Source organism: Dreissena polymorpha, chromosome 1, assembly GCF_020536995.1.
Source record: "Dreissena polymorpha isolate Duluth1 chromosome 1, UMN_Dpol_1.0, whole genome shotgun sequence".
NCBI lineage: Eukaryota > Metazoa > Mollusca > Bivalvia > Myida > Dreissenidae > Dreissena > Dreissena polymorpha.
The window spans coordinates 70,574,218-70,592,877 of NC_068355.1; the positions used below are offsets into that span (position 1 = coordinate 70,574,218).

Sequence of the window (18,660 nt, forward strand, 5' to 3'; positions counted from 1 at the left end):
AATGCAACCAATTGATAGGTCTGCACGTCAGTTGGAGATAGGAAGGTATACATTCTGCTAATTAGCAGGTCAGAGTTAAGGACCTATGGAACTCCTATGATGATCCTAATGACATGTGTGAAGTTTCCAGTGAATATCTGAAGTAGTTTCATAGAAATGAGCTTGTTGCATGGAAACTTAAACCTGAATTTCATCTTGCAAGCAAACTTTAACTTGACGTATCTGTGTACATGAGGAAAACCTCAACTTGACTTGTCTGTGAACATTAGGCAAACCTCAACTTGACTTGTCTGTGAACATGAGGCAAACATCAACTTGACTTGTCTGTGTACACGAGGCAAACCTCAACTTGACTTGTCTGTGTACATGAGGCAAACCTCAACTTGACTTGTCTGTGTTCATGAGGCAAACCTCTACTTGACTTATCTGTGTACATGAGGCAAACCTCCACTTGACTTGTCTGGTTACATGAGGCAAACCTCCACTTGACTTGTCTGGTTACATGAGGCAAACCTCCACTTGACTTGTCTGTGTACATGAGGCGACCTCTACTTGACTCGTCTATGTACATGAGGCGAACCTCCACTTGACTTTTCTGGTTACATGAGGCAAACCTCCACTTGACTTGTCTGGGTACATGAGGCAAACCCCCACTTGACTTGTATGGTTAAATGAGGCAAACCTCCACTTGACTTGTCTGGGTACAAGAGGCAAACTTCCACTTGTCTGGTTACATGAGGCAAACCTCTATTTGATTTGTCTTGGCACATGAGGCAAACCTCAATTTGACTTATCTGTGTAAATGAGGCAAACCTCTACTTGACTTGTCTGGTTACATGAGGCAAACCTCAACTTGACTTATCTGTGTACATGAGGCAAACCTCTGCTTGACTTGTCTGGTTACATGAGGCAAACCTCTACTTGACTTATCTGTGTACATGAGGCAAACCTCCACTTGACTTGTCTGGGTACATGAGGCAAACCTCCACTTGAGTTGTCTCAGTACATTAACGGAAATCATCATGATTAAAGGCTGATTGATAGTTCTTGATTATTGACTGTTAGTAAACACGTTGAATACATATGTTAAGTTTTTTGTCAATGGCAGTAGTACACATACAGATTTGCAGATTAATAGATTTGAGCTGAATTTTGTAAGTGCACAAAAGGGCAGAATTTTGCTTCATTGCTTGTCAGACTGATCAGCCTTGGTAGGTGAGTTTGCTTGATAATCTTAAAGGCATGTGTGAAGTTTCATTTGAACATGTGTAGCAGTAAAAGATGTAGGTACTTGTTGCATGTTAAATGTAAACATAATTTCAACTTGAATGCAAACCTTAAACAGACTTTTAGACATGTAAAAAAGAAAATTATTGAATATGGTAAGTGACCTCACAGAATGGCATACGGGCGTGAAGTTTTATAAAATATCTGTAGTAGAAATTGTGAGCATAAAGTGGATCCCAATTCTAGCATTTGGGTGAGGAATACAGGTCTTGACTTTTTGCTGAAAAGTCCAGCTTTAAAAACAGACATAGCAGCTTCATATGCACCCAATGAATCCTCTTCATGAATGCCTCAATCAATGAAGCACAAATATACATGCATCATCTAACTTATAGGCAGATTTACCACCTTTCTGAACACTGCCTCCATCCACTGTTAAAGGCTCCATTCTGTGTAGAGGCACTTTCTGGACAACCTCAATGAACTGAACAAAGGTCTCCTCATGGGGCAACAGGAACACAACAGCACTGCCAGCGTGCCCCATCCTCGCTGTGCGACCACATCTGATAAAAGAATAGGATGAAATTCCTTTTTTCTCTTACCAAATATAACAAAGTATGATGATAGTACCAGTATTTTTTTTGCAATAAAGATTTAAAAATACAGCTTATCAAATTTGAAATTCAAAACATTAATTAGTAAAAAACAAACTGAACTGTAAGTTAATGTGAGTCATTTAATGTACAGGTGTAAATCACAGGTATTGGGCGCGTGGCCAAGTCATTTTGACAAAAAAAATCCAAAACAAAAGAATCTGATATTATTTATATATATATATATATAAATTAGAATTCTTTTCTTTTTTTTGACAAAATGACTTGGCCACGCGCCCAATACCTGTGGTGTAAATAACAGTTAAATATTCCAATAAATTATATTTATTCTGATATGCAATTTGCCTATTATATAAAATATCTACCTAAATTATGTATTTCAAATTCGTAAAAAAGGAATAGACAAATAATACATGAAGATTGACCTGATATTCAAACAGAACAGATTTGTTTAATGGGAAACCAGTTGGATTATTTACCTTCACTTGATTTCTTCATACATGTATAAAATATGAGTATTTGTAATTGTTTACCTATGCACAAACACTGTTGCTGATGTGGGTGGATCAAGCTGTATGACCCAGTGAATACCAGCAATGTCTATCCCACGTGCCATCACATCGGTACAAACCATAACCCCTCCGCCCTGAGATGTAAACCTTGACACAACCTTTTGACGGTTTTTCATTTTTCCATGGATACAGTAAACCTAACATAATCAGACAATGTTAACAATTCTTAATTCCACATGTACACATTTGAAGGGAAAAGGAAAACAGTAGTTGGACACATATGCCCCCCATAGGGTTATCTACTGTCCAAGGCAAATGCACATGTTAAGGTTCAAGCCAATTGGTAAATTCATTGACTATTTATTGATAGAAAACAATTTTCACACTAATTGTGACAGTGACCTTGACCTTAGACCTAGTAACCCCAATTTTCACAGCAGTCATCTACAGTTAAGACAATGCACATGGGAAGTATCAAAACAATTGGTCAATTTGTTTATGAGCTAATGATCAGAAAACGATTTTCACACTTATTGTGACTATAACCTTGACCTTTGACGAATTTGCGGTCATCTGATCTCCAAGGCCAAAGCATATATGAAGTACAAAGCAAATCGGTCAAAATGTTGACAAGTTATTGATCAAAAACAAACTGGTCTACCGAAAGACCAACAGACTGACCAACATCCAGCAAAACAATATAACCCCTCTTCTTCGAATGGGGGGCGTAATAAAATTTGAGCTAAGCAAGAAATGATTAAAGACTAAATTATCATAAAAGACACCATCACTTATAGTTTACAAGTATAATTTAACTTCAAACAAGAGGGCCATGATGGCCCTGTATCGCTCCACTGTTTTTTCTTTGCAAAAAAACGTGCAATGCGCATGGGTTGAAATGTACTCAAGCATGTGACTTTCTCTTTCTATCCCTCGTCCCACTGGGGGTTTAAAGTTGGAAGGGTGAGCATTTTTATATATGGAAAAAGTTACTACCGTGTTAACTAAACAGACTTAAAAGCCCGTGAATTGTTGCACAGGTCCTTTGCTTATAACGTAGGTACATTTATCTCTCCAAAAGATATTGGCGTTCTTTCTATGTCACATATTTTTAGATGCTGAAGATCAAATCTACACATTTGATTTGAAACAGATTCACAAGACCCATAGGAATCAAAATGCCTTAACCCTTTACCTAACGACACATTTTTGACTTTCCCAATTTGAAAGAGGTTGCAGACGTCAATTAAATTAAAATGGAATATGAAGGAAATGATCAGGTAGGGTAGAAATCATTGTGATAAAAGGAGAAATTGCTCATCAACCCACACATCCCAAAGACCAAAAGGCCTGAGAATATTATGATAATCTAAAGATTATTTCTTTATATTTATAAATGTATTTAATTAAGTAATACATTTGACTTCTAAGATCAATTCATAACTTATATTAAGAAAATTATAAAATGGTCAGAAATATATATGGATTGTTGAGCAATTGACAATCATATCCACAATTCATGAGTCACGATTCACAAATGAAACAATGAATCATTAGTTATTAAAAAGCAGCATATACGATAGTTAAGAACATTGCACTTCATTAATTTCAAAACCTTCTCTTGGATGCAAAGTTTGAGCTGTAGTATCATATATTGACTTTTCTTGAAATAATTATGTTCATGAAAGTTGTGTTTTTAAAATCAATTAAATATTATTAAACTGGTTTAAACACTACAAAAAAGACATGAAATTAACATGTCATACAAAATATTTTCATCCGGATATATGGTCACTTTCGACATATTTAAATAAAACCCGACTTTTTTCAATTTGTAAGAAAAACATTCATAACTCATGTTCTTACTTCAACGCCTTTATAAGCAGTCATCATCTGACCTAAAATGGCACTAAATGACAGGGTTTTATCTCATGTTTTCAAGATGTTGATGTTGTTGTTGGTAACAGCCAAACGGCCGCAGTAATCTCCACTGGTAAACGTCACATGTTCAGTTTTGTGAGCCCCGGGGCCGGGTCAAATTTGAGTCCAGGGGAATAATTTGAACAAATTTGGTAGAGGACTATTAGACATCACTACATACCAAATTTAGTAGCCCTAGGCTCTATAATTAAGAACAAGAAGATTTTTAAAGTTTGCACACAATAAGCCTTATTTAAGCATATGTTCATTTTTGTGACCCCTGGGGCAAGGTCAAATTTGTTCCCAGGGGCATAATTTGAACAAACTAAGTAGAGAACTATTATATGTCACTACCTACCGAATTTGGTAGAAATAGGCCCAATGGTTATGGACAAGAAGATTTGTATAGTTTGCACAAAATGGGCCCAATATAAGCATATGTTCAATTTTGTGACCCCTGGGGAACGGTCAAATTTGATCCCAGGGGCTTAATTTGAACAAACTTGGTAGAGGACTATAAGATGTAATTACATACCAAATTTGGTAGCCCTATGCCATACGGTTATGGACAAGAAGATTTTTAAAGTTTGTACAAAATAGGCCTTATATAAGCAAATTTTCTATTTTTTGACCCCCCATGGCAGAGTCAAATTTGACCCCAGGGGCATAATTTGAACAAACTTTGTAGAGGACTATTAGGTATCACTACATACCAAATTTGGTAGCCCTAGGCCCAATGGTTATGGACGTAAAGATTTTTTAAGTTTTCACAAAATAGGCCTTATATAAGCAAATTTGCAATTGTTTGACCACCCAAGGCAGGGTCAAATTTGACCCCAGGGGCATAATTTGAACAAACTTGGTAGAGGACTATAAGATGTCACTATATACCAAATTTGGTAGCCCTTTGCCCAATGGTTATGGACAGTTAGATTTTTTAAGTTTTCACAAAATAGGCCTTATATAAGCAAATGTTCAATTTTTTGACCCCCCGGGGCAGGGTCAAATTTGACCCCTGGGGCATAATTTGAACAAACTTGGTAGAGGACTATAAGAAGTCACTACATAGCAAATTTGGTAGCCCTAGGACCAATGGTAATGGACAAGAAGATTTTTAAAGTTTGCACAAAATAGGCCTCATATAAGCAAATTTTCAATTTTTTAACCCCCCGAGCCAGGGTCAAATTTGAACCCAGGGGCATTATTTGAACAAACTTGGTAGAGGACTATAAGATGTCACTACATAGCAAATTTGGTAGCGCTAGGCCCAATGGTTATGGACAAGAAGATTTTTAAAGTTTGCACAAAATAGGCCTTATATAAGCAAATCTGCAATTTTTTAACCCCCCGGGGCAGGGTCAAATTTGACCCCAGGGGCATAATTTGAACAAACTTGGTAGAGGACTATAAGATGTCATTACATAGCAAATTTGGTAGCCCTAGGCCCAATGGTTATGAACAAGAAGATTTTTAAAGTTTGCACAAAATAGGCCTTATATAAGCAAATTTGCAATTTTTTAACCCCCCGGGGCAGGGTCAAATTTGACCCCAGGGGCATAATTTGAACAAACTTAGTAGAGGACTATAAGATGTCACTACATACTAAATTTGGTAGCCCTACGCCCAATGGTTATGGACAAGAAGATTTTTTAAAGTTTGCACAAAATAGGCCTTATATAAGCAAATTTGCAATTTTTTGACCCCCGGGGCAGGGTCAAATTTAACCCCAGGGGCATAATTCGAACAAACTTGATTGAGGACTATAAGATGTCACTACATAGCAAATTTGGTAGCCCTAGGCCCAATGGTTATGGACAAGAAGATTTTTAAAGTTTGCACAAAATAGGCCTTATGTAAGCAAATTTGCAATTTTTTGAACCCCCGGGGCAGGGTCAAATTTGACCCCAGGGGCATAATTTGAACAAACTTGGTAGAGGACTATAAGATGTCACTACATACTAAATTTGGTAGCCCTACGCCTAATGGTTATGGACAAGAAGATTTTTAAAGTTTGCACAAAATAGGCCTTATATAAGCAAATTTGCAATTTTTTTACCCCCCGGGGCAGGATCAAATTTAACCCAAGGGGCATAATTTGAACAAACTTGGTAGAGGACTATAAGATGTCACTACATAGCAAATTTGGTAGACCTAGGCCCAATGGTTATGGAAAAGAAGATTTTTTAAGTTTGCACAAAATAGGCCTTATATAAGCAAATTTTCAATTTTTTGACCCCCGGGACAGGGTCAAATTTGACCCCAGGGGCATAATTTGAACAAACTTGGTAGAGGACTATAAGATGTCACTACATACTAAATTTGGTAGCCCTAGGCCCAATGGTTATGGACAAGAAGATTTTTAAAGTTTGCACAAAATAGGCCTTATATAAGCAAATTTTCAATTTTTTGACCCCCTGGGGCAGGGTCAAATTTGACCCCAGGGGCATAATTTGAACAAATTTGAAAGAGGTTCACCACATGAACATTCCTGAGAAATTTCATCAGAATTGGACCAGTAGTTTAGGAGAAGAAGATGTTTAAAGAAAAAGTTAACGCACGCACGCACGGACGCACACATGACGGACACAGGACCATGACATAAGCCCCGCTGGCTTTTGGCCAGTGGAGCTAATAAAAATGCAATTTTTAATACATTTCTTTATGTATTGTATAGATACTAAATCTCAAAATATAATAAACTAAATAATCTGTTATATCATTTATCATATATCTATTAGTGTTGGTAAACACATACTTTTAGATAAAAAACTTAATAAGCATATAATCCTTTCAATGTACTTTACTTGGTCATAATTTGCTCAGGGTTTACTGAAGTTACCCAGTAACTCTTAAGTTTATTAAAAAGTACCCAGGGTACAGAAAATATACTTAAAAATACCATGGAGTATGGCCAGGTGCCTTAAAGCGTATTTTCTGTACCATAGGGACATTGTAGTATAAAAGTGTACCCTGGGTAGATACATGTGTATAAGTTGTACCTGAGCCGACAAAGACCAATGGAGCTTTACTTACCTGCGTTTTAACCAGTCCTGGTAAAATCTTTGAAAAATAGTCAACAGAGGCACAAGTGCCCACAAACAGCATGATTTTCTGTTTTCTGTAAGTCTGTATGAACTGGACAAGTTGGTTCAACTTCTCTTCTGGTTTCACTATCATGTAATAGTTATTCAAGGTTGCAGGGGTTTTCTGAATAGTATTGGATTCTGGATTTTCATGTTTGATGTTTGACTTCTCTTTGATAGTCACCCTGACTGGATTTCTTAAGCCAGCTCGAATCAGCTTCTCAACTTCATCTGAAAGATTGTCAAGGTCATTAAACCCTAGGAGCTGAATGGGTCATACATGTACATTGTGTCAATTCTAAAACCTACAAACTTGATCACAAAAGATATATTTTGTTACTTTGAATCAAATGCATTTAGTTCAGCATATAAAATTGTTTATAATAATGATATGAATAAAGTTAACTTGAAAATCAATTAAAGCATACAGAAACCTTAACCTATATTACATCTTGAACTCATACCTTTACCAGACTTTCACAAGTACAAAATGGGCCATAACCTTGCTAAACATCATTTCATAGTTATAGGTCTTGGTAAGTGAATGTTCATAAAGACCCTTAACACAAATATAAAGATTTAATTCAATATCTGTAGCACATAGAGGTACTGAGTAGTTTCATATGAAACGTTTACATAATTGTTTAAGCACTAAAAAAGCGAGCACCATTCAAAATTGAAGATCAGAGTAATGGAACATGGTCAGTGTGTTAACGTGAAGTTTCAATTAAATACCTGTAGTAGAAACAGTAAAATGGAGTTCTTGAATGTTTAGCGTAACCAATTTCTTAAGTCAAAAGGGCCATAATTCTGCTAAATTGCAGGTAAGAGCTATTAAACTTGGTCAGTTTCCTCACATATTTTCCCCCAAATACACCTACAAAGCTTTATTATAATATCTGCACCAGAAACAGTAATATTGGGTTGTTGCACTCTAACTTAGTACATAAAAAGGGCATAATTCTGCTAAATTGAATTTGACTCTTTCAGTGCGGGAACCGAATTTTGAAGGCCTTTGCAAACAGTTTGTATCCAGATGAGATGCCACAGAACGTGGCGTCTCATCAGGATCCAAACTGTTTGCTATTCTGATAGTATTCTTTGAAAAAAATCAAAGAAAATGCTAATTTTGAAATTCAGCAGACAACATTTTAGCAGCCGACAAATTTCCCAGCATGCAAAGGGTTAAGAGGTTCCCAACTTGGTCAGTAAGTGCACAAATTAACTTGAACATATATGTGTATCACTATGTGTAGTTACATTGTAGAAAATAATGCTATGGAGATGTTGCATGATGATCTTGGTTTGGGTAGTAAAGCTCAGGCAATAAGGAGAGCACAGGTAATGAGACAATAGTCCAGCTAAAAACTGAATAAACCTGACTTCCAAAGCTTTAAAGAATGTGAAAAGGTTTTTGTGTAATATTTTGAATTATCAGTAATTGAAAAAAAAATTAATATGGTTACTTACGGTAGTAAATGGTAAATTAAACATAGTTTAATAACAAATGACAAAGTAACTATTTTCTTCAAGAACAACATCGCAAAAGAATATTTATTTAAGATTATTTAACACTACACAATTTTGGCTTCTGTATTTCTCCTAATGCCAATCACAAAAAGGTCAAAAAACAAGAATTTGTTTTCCAGAAGTTTACATAGCCATAATTGTATGTAAATCAACACGGACAACCCAACAAAATTACCTGTTTGTGTCGCAGAAAATAGACCCGTCCTTCTTTGCTTTGGAATAAAACTGAGTATTGTGTTGATGCTGGCCTCAAAGCCCATATCAAGGAGGCGGTCTGCCTCATCCAGCACCAGTATCTCTAGCGACTTCACACAGCGTGCCATCTCAGGGCCTGTAGAGCCATCCTTCCTTTCAAGCATTGCCTCTAGTCGACCAGGAGTTCCAATAACAATATTTCCTGGAAAAGAAAATGTATAAACAGCAATAGTGCATTTGAGTTCATCAAAATCATATCTATGAGAGAAAAGGAAAAAAAACTTAAGTATTATAGATGTTTAGTATTAATAATATTTGCTTTAAGCAGAAATCTGACCAAAAGAATTAATGAAGCGGGAGAATTGAATGCCCAATATAATAGTGCACAGATTGTTATTTTATTGAATGCAAATTATAATTAATTGTTTAATGTCCATCAATACCTGTGTTATACCATAGGCTATTAAAAATTTACATAAATAATGTACATAAGTTGTTAAATAAAATATATGAATACAGATTATACGGAATAAAAAATAAGAGTAATAATGAAAACTATTACTCATTGCTTTTCATGAACAAAATGTTGTATTTATGCAGATACATGATATAAAATGAGTATTTTTATCAAGCCTAAATAAGAGATCTATAAATAGCAATTATTGAGCATCCATTCATTTGTCAATCAACCATACAAATGTCTTGAAATCAACCTACCTTTATTTTAATAGTGTTTACTAAATTTGATTAGTGTTATAGTGTTTAATAAATTTGGCAAGTATATTTATAAACCTTAAATGCATAATAGTTTGTGTTTTTATCCTAAATTATTTATTACTGAGCTTTAAGTCAAAATTCCTTTCAAGTTAATGCTGTCTGATCTATAAAGTTTATCTATCCATATTATAAAATAAACTTAGTATATTAAGTCTCATAACACTAAAAATGATATGAACAATATTTTATAATGAATTTAACTAAAACACTCAAAGCTTTTTTCAGTGTTAAATTCCATGTCGTAAATCAATTTTTTCCCATTTTAATTATTTCCCCCAAATTTGAACCAGAACCATGGCATTTTCATTTGGACCTATCTTTCAATTGTCAGTCAGGTCAGAAGCTGTTCTGTAAAGTGCTGGGCATCACACAAGCCATTCTGTTGAGCACAATAAATGTTAAACTAGTAGCAAAAAACTTGCCACAAGTATGTAAAAGCACTTAGTACCTAGACCACTGTGTTGTAATCATTTTTAGTATGACAGTGTACAGTAGGAAAAAGCTTGGTTAATTTATTCATTGCAGCGATATTTTTGCCCAATTGGGAAAAGTACAGGTATGGTACAAATGGAGAAAAATTAGCCCAAACAAAAAATAATTGGGAAAATTCATGTCATGCAATGTTTAGATTGGGAATTATGGGTTTTCTAAATTGCTCTGTATAAATTGCAGAAATAAATTCAAATATTCATTTAGATGCATATTTGCTTAAATCATTTAGTTTCAGTGCTCATTTGATTTGTTCATTTGCAGATAATGTAATTTTGGACCGTAAGTTACAAAATTTTCCTTCTTTTTTTGAATTTTTCATATTTTATTGGGGAATTTTATAGTTATTTTTAAATTTGGTAAGTACCTTTTACGGGTACTTTATAAAGAAGGAAATAAATTGCTGCATTAATACATCATCCTGTTTGTTGTGTTATGAATAAATTGGCTATTACTTGTTGTTCCATAATACATTGTAAATGTATTATGTGCTAGTAAAAAAGCAGCATTATTTAATTTGTTAAAGGTAATACAGTGTTACTATTAACATATTGTATTGAACAAACTGCATACCATGCTGTATTGTACTTGTTTTTCAAACATGCACTGAATGATTTATAATGCATAATACATTAATTCCACAGTTTTTTTTAAGATATCATCAAACAAGACTAATGCCAAGCAATTAAGTCTCCTACCGGTGAAACTCCACCATTTTAGCAATATTTCTAGTCAATTTGTTGCCATAGCAACCAGAATTCTTGGTGTAGGAACAAAATGAAATGACATGCATAATCTCCATATTGCCATCGATCTATGTTTCAAGTTTCATGAAAAAATAGGGAACAATTAGAAACACATAAACATAAATATTCTTGTAAGTTGATGACAGTTTTTTAGAATAGCTTATCGTGTTACTATTCTTTTACTTGAAAATAAATGATGTGAATTTTTTGTATCGCCCTACATTACCATATGAATGATAATAAATCTACTGAATAAAATAACAACATTTACATGCTTGTGCTAGCAGTTACATGTAAGCCTAGAAAGACAGTGACTCACATATAAATAAGCTTATATGATTACTGATATATCTCTGTTTGTTCCATGTGTTATTAGAATGTATAAATAAAACATATTGATGATATAAAATTATGTTCAACTTTATTTGCATTTAAATCTCTAAATACAGCTACAAACTGTAAAGCGTTTGCATTAAAGACTGTGATTTATGAATTGATCCAAAATTGCTAGTTTTTTAGTAGCAACAGAATTTAAACTAGGCAACAGTTTATGAAAGAATATTAAAGGGGCCTTTTCACAGATTTTGGCATTTTTTAACTTATTCACTAAATGCTTTATATTGATAAATGTAAACATTGGATCGTAAAAGCACCAGTAAAAAATCAAGAATAAAATTAAAAAAAGGAAAAGAACATTGCCCGGAGCAGGTTTCGAACCAGTGACCCCTGGAGTCCTGCCAAAGTCCTGTCAGAAGTACAAACGCTTTAGCCTACTGAGCTATTCCGCCGAGCATACATTCTTGACGTATTTTATACCTTATATAAGCAATCTTCGTAGTTGCACAAAATTTAACGACAAAAACAGAACTCTCCAAATTATTCAATCGTTTCGCGTTGCAACGCTTTATAATTTTTAGGTTTTAAAATCGTCAAAAGATGCATATAATGGCTATATTAGAGCATGGTAAATGTTCAGTATTACTGTTTCCTCTCAAATATCAAAACTAAAACGAAAATTTGCGGATCTGAAACAACTTTTTTCAATTTTGTCAATTTACCAAAGCGTGAAAAGATCCCTTTAAAGCCCTGTGAGAAACCTATATTTATTTAATATTTCAATTGCAAAACAAGTATGGTGTTCATAAGTTCTTCATTATTATATATTGACAATCCTGACAATCAAAATTTATTTGACACACTACATTATTTTGATAACCTATGTTACATCAATTTATGCTAGAATCAGCAGCTTTAGTTGAATTGAGACATATAAAAGCAACCTGTTTCCTGAGAAGAACCAGTATTTGGTGCCTTAAGGGTCAGCGCCCTCACACTACTTTGGGGGAAGGGGTCTGCAGCCCTTAGGAGGGGAAATTTTCGCGGCGTTTCCCTTTTTGGGGGATTTTATTACTTACTCTCTCATTATTACATTTGTACATGTTTGCACTATATTCATTGCATTTTTCATAATTTAGTATGTTTCCAAAGATTAAATTGAAATAGAATTGAGATATAATAATCATGAGACACATCTTTCTATTTAAAAAAAACAAAAAAACATTTATTTTTTTTAGGGGGAATTTTTCTCCCCAAAAAGGGAAAAAAGTATACTTTTCAGGTGGGGGACTGCCGCCAAATTTCAGCAGCAGATTTAATAGATTGAGGGCCCTGAGGGTGATCTCAATAATGAGACCTTGCAGTAGCAAACACCATACTAACTTTAAATTCTAGAGGCTAAAATAGCACACAATTGTAAGATATTAAATATGAAAGTTTGGCAGATGTAAAACGCTTCATTAAGCAAAAAAAGATTTTAAACTGGTATGTTTTGTATTCATATTTTTTTATTGAAACAATAACAGTGTTTTATACACAATAATGTGTAGAGTCTACAAGTACATGTGTATTACAATACATGGTTATCAAATTTTAATAAGCTTTGCCCATAAATTAGGTATCACCTATTATCATATTAATAATAAATAACAGATTGTGTTAAAAGTGTCAAACCGCCAACTTGAAAATAGGTTTTTCTTGAAACGTGCATTCTCAATGACTTATTGAATTTTAAGATTAGCATACTTTAAATAGTCTTTAATCTTACATCGCAGGGGAGGTTAATGTCTTGTGTAAAAATGTCAACAGACTATGAATTATGAAAAATACTCATATATAAATATAAATGATTTTGTGCTAAGGAACACAGGTACTGCAAAAACTTATCAAGGTTTACCTGTCTAAAGCACAAACTTATGCAAATGGTACAATTTAAGCAAGAATAATTGCTTTGTATTTACCTTGTTTTTCTTTTATACGCTCCACTATATTGGAAAACTGTCTAAATGTTGCCAACTAAATGTTGCCAACTAAAAGTGTCTAATCGAATAGGTCGCAGTACACCAAACTTTCGCACATCAGGATATTTGATGAAACCTAGGTCAATAACAGATGTCGAATATAATAAAATTAAGCTGTTACAAATTTCAAAATTAAAATGTCAGCAAGAATGGTGTGTTGAAACATCATCATGTTTTTTAGGTTGCATGCAAAAGATACTGTCGGTAGGCTGCCATTCAGGTCAATTTAATGTGTTCTTGAAGTTCATTCATCGCTTTCCTTAATTGGTAACGAACGACGTCTATTTAATTGTATAATCAAATTCAATTATTCATTAAAACAGTAGGCATCATGCAAACATGCACTTTCAAAAAATCTATTTTAACAAAATTGGACATTAATAATTTTTTCAATTAATAGATGCAGTGACAATATTACTTACTTACAAGAGAACCGCCTTGCGGATGCAGACGCTCATCTATTTTTCTTTTTAAAGGTGAAGGGGCCTCAATTTCAATCACAAAGGAGGGAGGGGTGGAGTGGAGAGGGGTGTATAGTGTGGGGGTGTGGTCATTTATTACATTATCCTCCAAATATGCCAAAAAAATGCCCAAAAAAATATTTATTTTTTTTGGGGGGGGGGGGGGATTCTTGGGTGGGATGGTTGGACAGTATTTCAAAAATAAAATAATAAAAATAAATATTTGTGTTTTTTAACCATGTTTGAAAAAAACAAGAGATGTTTTTGTCAGAAACACAATGCCCGCTATTGCGCCCCTTTGAATTATTTTTTTTTACCTTTGACCTTGAAGGATGACCATGACCTTGAACTTCCACCACTCAAAATGTGCAGCTTTATGAGAAGGCCGCTTTGAAATATTATTTTTTTGACCTTTGACCTTGAACTTCCATCACTCAAAATATGCAGCTTCATGATAACGCCCCTTTTTAAAAAAAAATTTGACCTTTGACCTTGAAGGATGACATTGACCTTGAAAAATGACCTTGACCTTGAACTTACACCACTCAAAATGTGCAGCTTCATGAGAACGCCGCTTTGAATTAAAAAATAATAATATAACTTTGACCTTGAAGGATGACCTTGACCTTGAAGGATGACCTTGACCTTCCACCAGTCAAAATGTGCAGCTTCATGAGAACGCCGCTTTGATTTTTTAATATATTTTTTTACCTTGAAGGATGACCTTGACCTTGAACTTCAACCACTCAAAATGTGCAGCTTCATGATAACACCGCTTTGATTTTTTTGTTTTGTTTGACCTTTGACCTTGAAGGATGACCTTGACCTTGAAGGATGACCTTGATCTTGAACCTACACCACTCAAAATGTGCAGCTTCATGATAACGCCGCTTTGATTTTTTTTTTGACCTTTGACCTTGAAAGATGACCTTGACCTTGAAGAATGACCTTGACCTCTAACTTCCACCACTCAAAATGTGCAGCTTCATGATCATGCCGCTTTTAAATTTTTTATTGTTTTTTGACCTTTGACCTTGAAAGATTACCTTTACCTTGAAGGATGACCTTGAACTTCCACCACTCAAAATGTGCAGCTTCATGAGAACGCCACATTGAATAAAAAAAATAAATATTTACCTTGAAGGATGACTATCAAGTTGCTATCTTCAATTTTAAAATGTTATGGCCAATGTTTAAGTGTTCGGACGGACAGACGCCATATATTTGACATTTGACCTTGAAGGATGACCTTCACCTTCACCTTTCACCACTCAAATTGTTCAGCTCCATGAGATACACATACATGCCAAATATCAAGTTGCTATCTTCAATATTGAAAAAGTTATGGCCAATGTTAAAGTTTTCGGACGGACAGACACCATAAATTTGACATTTGACCTTGAAGGATAACCTTGACCTTTCACCACTCAAAATGTGCAGCTCCATGAGATACACATGCATGCCAAATATCAAGTTGCTATCTTAAAAAGTGAAAAAGTTATGGCCAATGTTAAAGTTTTTTTCGGACGGACAGACAGACCGACTGATATACTGACGGACAGTACAACTGCTATATGCCACCCTACCAGGGTGGTATTCAAAGTTACTAATTCAAAAAAGGGCCATAATTCCGTATAAATGACAACCAGAGTTATGCAACTTGTCCTTTGCTGTCGCCTTTTGATAGTTTGTGAGTGTTCCAAGTATGAAAGCAATATCTATGATACTTTAGGGGTAAAGTGGACCAAAACACAAAACTTAACCAACTTTTCAAGTATAAAGGGCCCATAATTCCGACAAAATGCCAGTCAGAGTTACATTACTTTGCCTGCACAGTACCCTTACGATAGTTAGTAAGTGTTTCAAGTATGAAAGCGATAGCTTTGATACTATAGGAAAAAAGTGAACCTCAACACAAAACTTAACCAAATTTTCAATTTTCTAAGTATAAAAAGGGCACATAATTCTGTCAAAAATGCCAGTCAGAGTTACATAACTTTGCCTGCCCAGTCCCCTCAAGAGAGTAAGTAAATGTACCAAGTTTAAATGCAATAGCATTGATACTTTATGACAAAAAAGTATCTAAACGCAAAACTTAACTGGACACCTACACCAAGGTGATAACAATAGCTTTTTTTTTTTAAAAAGATAAGCTAAAAATAAATGCAAACAACACATGTTTTATCCATGTATCTTTATAAAACACATTTTTACACCTATTTAATACACGTTATTAAAATTTCGCAGTTAAACATATATTTTTAAATGTCAATATGGGTATAACACTCCCATTCGTGACTTGTATAGTTGCATCTGGAATACGTCCTATTTATGACACTTACTCAATACTGACTTATGTTATATACGGTATTACAGTAGTTGAGAATATACCACAATTGATTAACACATCTGTAATTACCAATTTAAGGCAAAGTGCGAAAATCGTTATTATTGTAGACAACATCAGCTTATGTTTGCATCTCAAGTACATGTACGCTCAATTTATGACACATATTGTTTGATGTTTACAATTACACTTATTGATAAATTGATGTGTCATTAAACTATGAAATAATAAAACAATTGCCGTTTTTACCATGTCATTTTTATATTTAATATTTTCTCACAATCCTGAATGAACATAAATTACTTATTGACAAAGATATAATCTGTATGGTCCGCAAATGTTCAAATTTAAACAAGTATGTAGACATTAATGTTATTACAGCCACTTTAAATGTAAAGAAGTATGTTGTTATTACATTACAGCCGGAGCCACTTTAATATTTTAATAAATTTATTGAATTGATACAATATTTAAAATAGGTGAACACGAAATGAATATTAATTCAGACATGTCCTGTATTGTCCACAAATCTGGGCCGTATTAGTCCATATAAACGGACTCCCAGAGCCATTGATAATTTTTGCTATGGCGGCTCTGAGAGTCCATATCAGGGTTTTTTCTGCCTATTTTGGGAAAAAGAGTCTGACCAAAATGGGAATTTTTTATCGACAAAATTGTCCATTTTGGGAATTTTTGCTTCTATGAAACGGCTCATTTTGGGAAAACATTGTAGATTTATCATGCTTAAATAAGTCAGTGGTTTAACAAATAGATTGGTTTTTATGTGTTATTTTGTCTTTTTTATATAAACACATGCAATATTGGGCACGTTCAACGGTTATTCAAGTACTGCAATTTTTTTTCAATTACAGTTACACTCTGAAATAAGAACTGTACAGTCAAAAACTAGCAGATATTTTTTACCAAAACAAACACTGGTTAGTCACACAAATTAGAGCATAATTGCTTTCTGTTTTTGAAAGCCTCACACAGCTCCTCTAATGTTATGTCAATGCAGGTAAGCATCAGATGGGTAAGTTTGGTTTGTGTGAATAATGTGCTGCGTAATGGGGAGCACAGCAGGTGCATAGTGCTGAATCCTCGCTCAACCACAGCAGTGCTTGTTGGTATAATACACATCAGCTGGACGAGTTGGAACATTAATAATCTAATAATCATAAGTCATAAGACACTTCTTTCTAAAAAAAAAAAAAAAAATTCTTAGAATTGGGAATTTTTTTTTAGAATTTCGGTTTGGGATCAGGTCTGTTTGCTTTGGGAATGCCACCGTTTTCCGGAGGCGCAGATAGTGCTGAAAAACCCCTTCATATGCACCCCTTCATAAACATGGGTGCAGTTCAGCGCACGGAATCCGTGCGCTTCACTAAACAGACGTTGTTCAAGACAAATTGAGGAATATAATAATCAGGGGTCGAAGAATTGTTCCAGAGCCACTCGCCCTGCAGGGCGAGTAGGTCTGACAATCCACTCGCCCTTCACTAAATCTACTCGCCCTGCATAAAAAGATCATATCTTATCTATATTAATAGTAATGATCAACCAGAACATTTTTTAAGCTTTAACTATCATGTGACTTTGTCTCATTGTAATAACCAAACATCTAAGTCTAAAGTTGTATTTATTTTGCAAAAACCAACAACAATTAATCAATTAGCCAGTGTCAGAAATCTCCATGGCAGCTAGCTTCTTAGGTCTTGGCCCTGTAAACTTGTGGCCTGACGTGTGTCTTGTTCCTTTCGCAGAATCGAACCACTTGCGAATCGCATTTCCTGGATTAAAGTCTTTCAGTTTTGGGCCATCACAGCTGATTCTGACCAATGATGCCAAGGAATCATAATGGAGATTAGTTCTTTTATCAGTCTTTATTAAGTTCATTCGACTAAAACCACGTTCACACTCTGCTGTACTTGGTGATATGGTTAGCATTATTTTAACAAGGGCAGAAATGTTCTTTATGTGTGTGGTGTCTTTACTTTTTAACATCTTTTCATACCCTTCTTTAACTGATTCAAAGTTTTTTCTTTTCATGTACAATTTCAGATCTAGCCATTCATCACTGGCGTTTTCTTTTTCTTCATCAGACAGCAGCGCTGGTGGAAAAAACTGAAGAAGTTTGTCGATTTTATCATCACCATAATTTTGGAACTCCTCTCTGAAGTTAAAAACACTGAACAAGGAATGTGGTTCCTTAGCGATGTGCTTGATGAATCTTTCTTCGATGAAGTCTTCGGTGGATGTCAAGAGGCTGTTAAAGGGGCCTTTTCACAGATTTTGGCATTTTTTAACTTATTCATTAAATGCTTTATATCGATAAATGTAAACATTGGATCGTAAAAGCTCCAGTAAAAAATCAAGAATAAAATTGAAAAAAGGAAAAGAAC

General features: G+C 34.6%; 1 protein-coding gene across 2 annotated transcripts in view; it reads right to left on the bottom strand.

Annotated features, from left to right (window-relative positions):
* Nucleotides 1–18,660, bottom strand: part of LOC127834310 (ATP-dependent RNA helicase DDX55-like) — a 174,128-nt gene that overhangs the window by 148,347 nt on the left and 7,121 nt on the right. For both annotated transcript variants that reach the window (XM_052360068.1, XM_052360060.1), the window contains exons 2-5: nt 9,062–9,283; nt 7,307–7,587; nt 2,375–2,550; nt 1,636–1,790 (exon numbers count right to left, since the gene is read on the bottom strand). In XM_052360068.1, the coding sequence (XP_052216028.1) occupies nt 1,636–1,790; nt 2,375–2,550; nt 7,307–7,587; nt 9,062–9,283 (834 nt within the window). The remainder of the gene's footprint in view (nt 1–1,635; nt 1,791–2,374; nt 2,551–7,306; nt 7,588–9,061; nt 9,284–18,660) is intronic.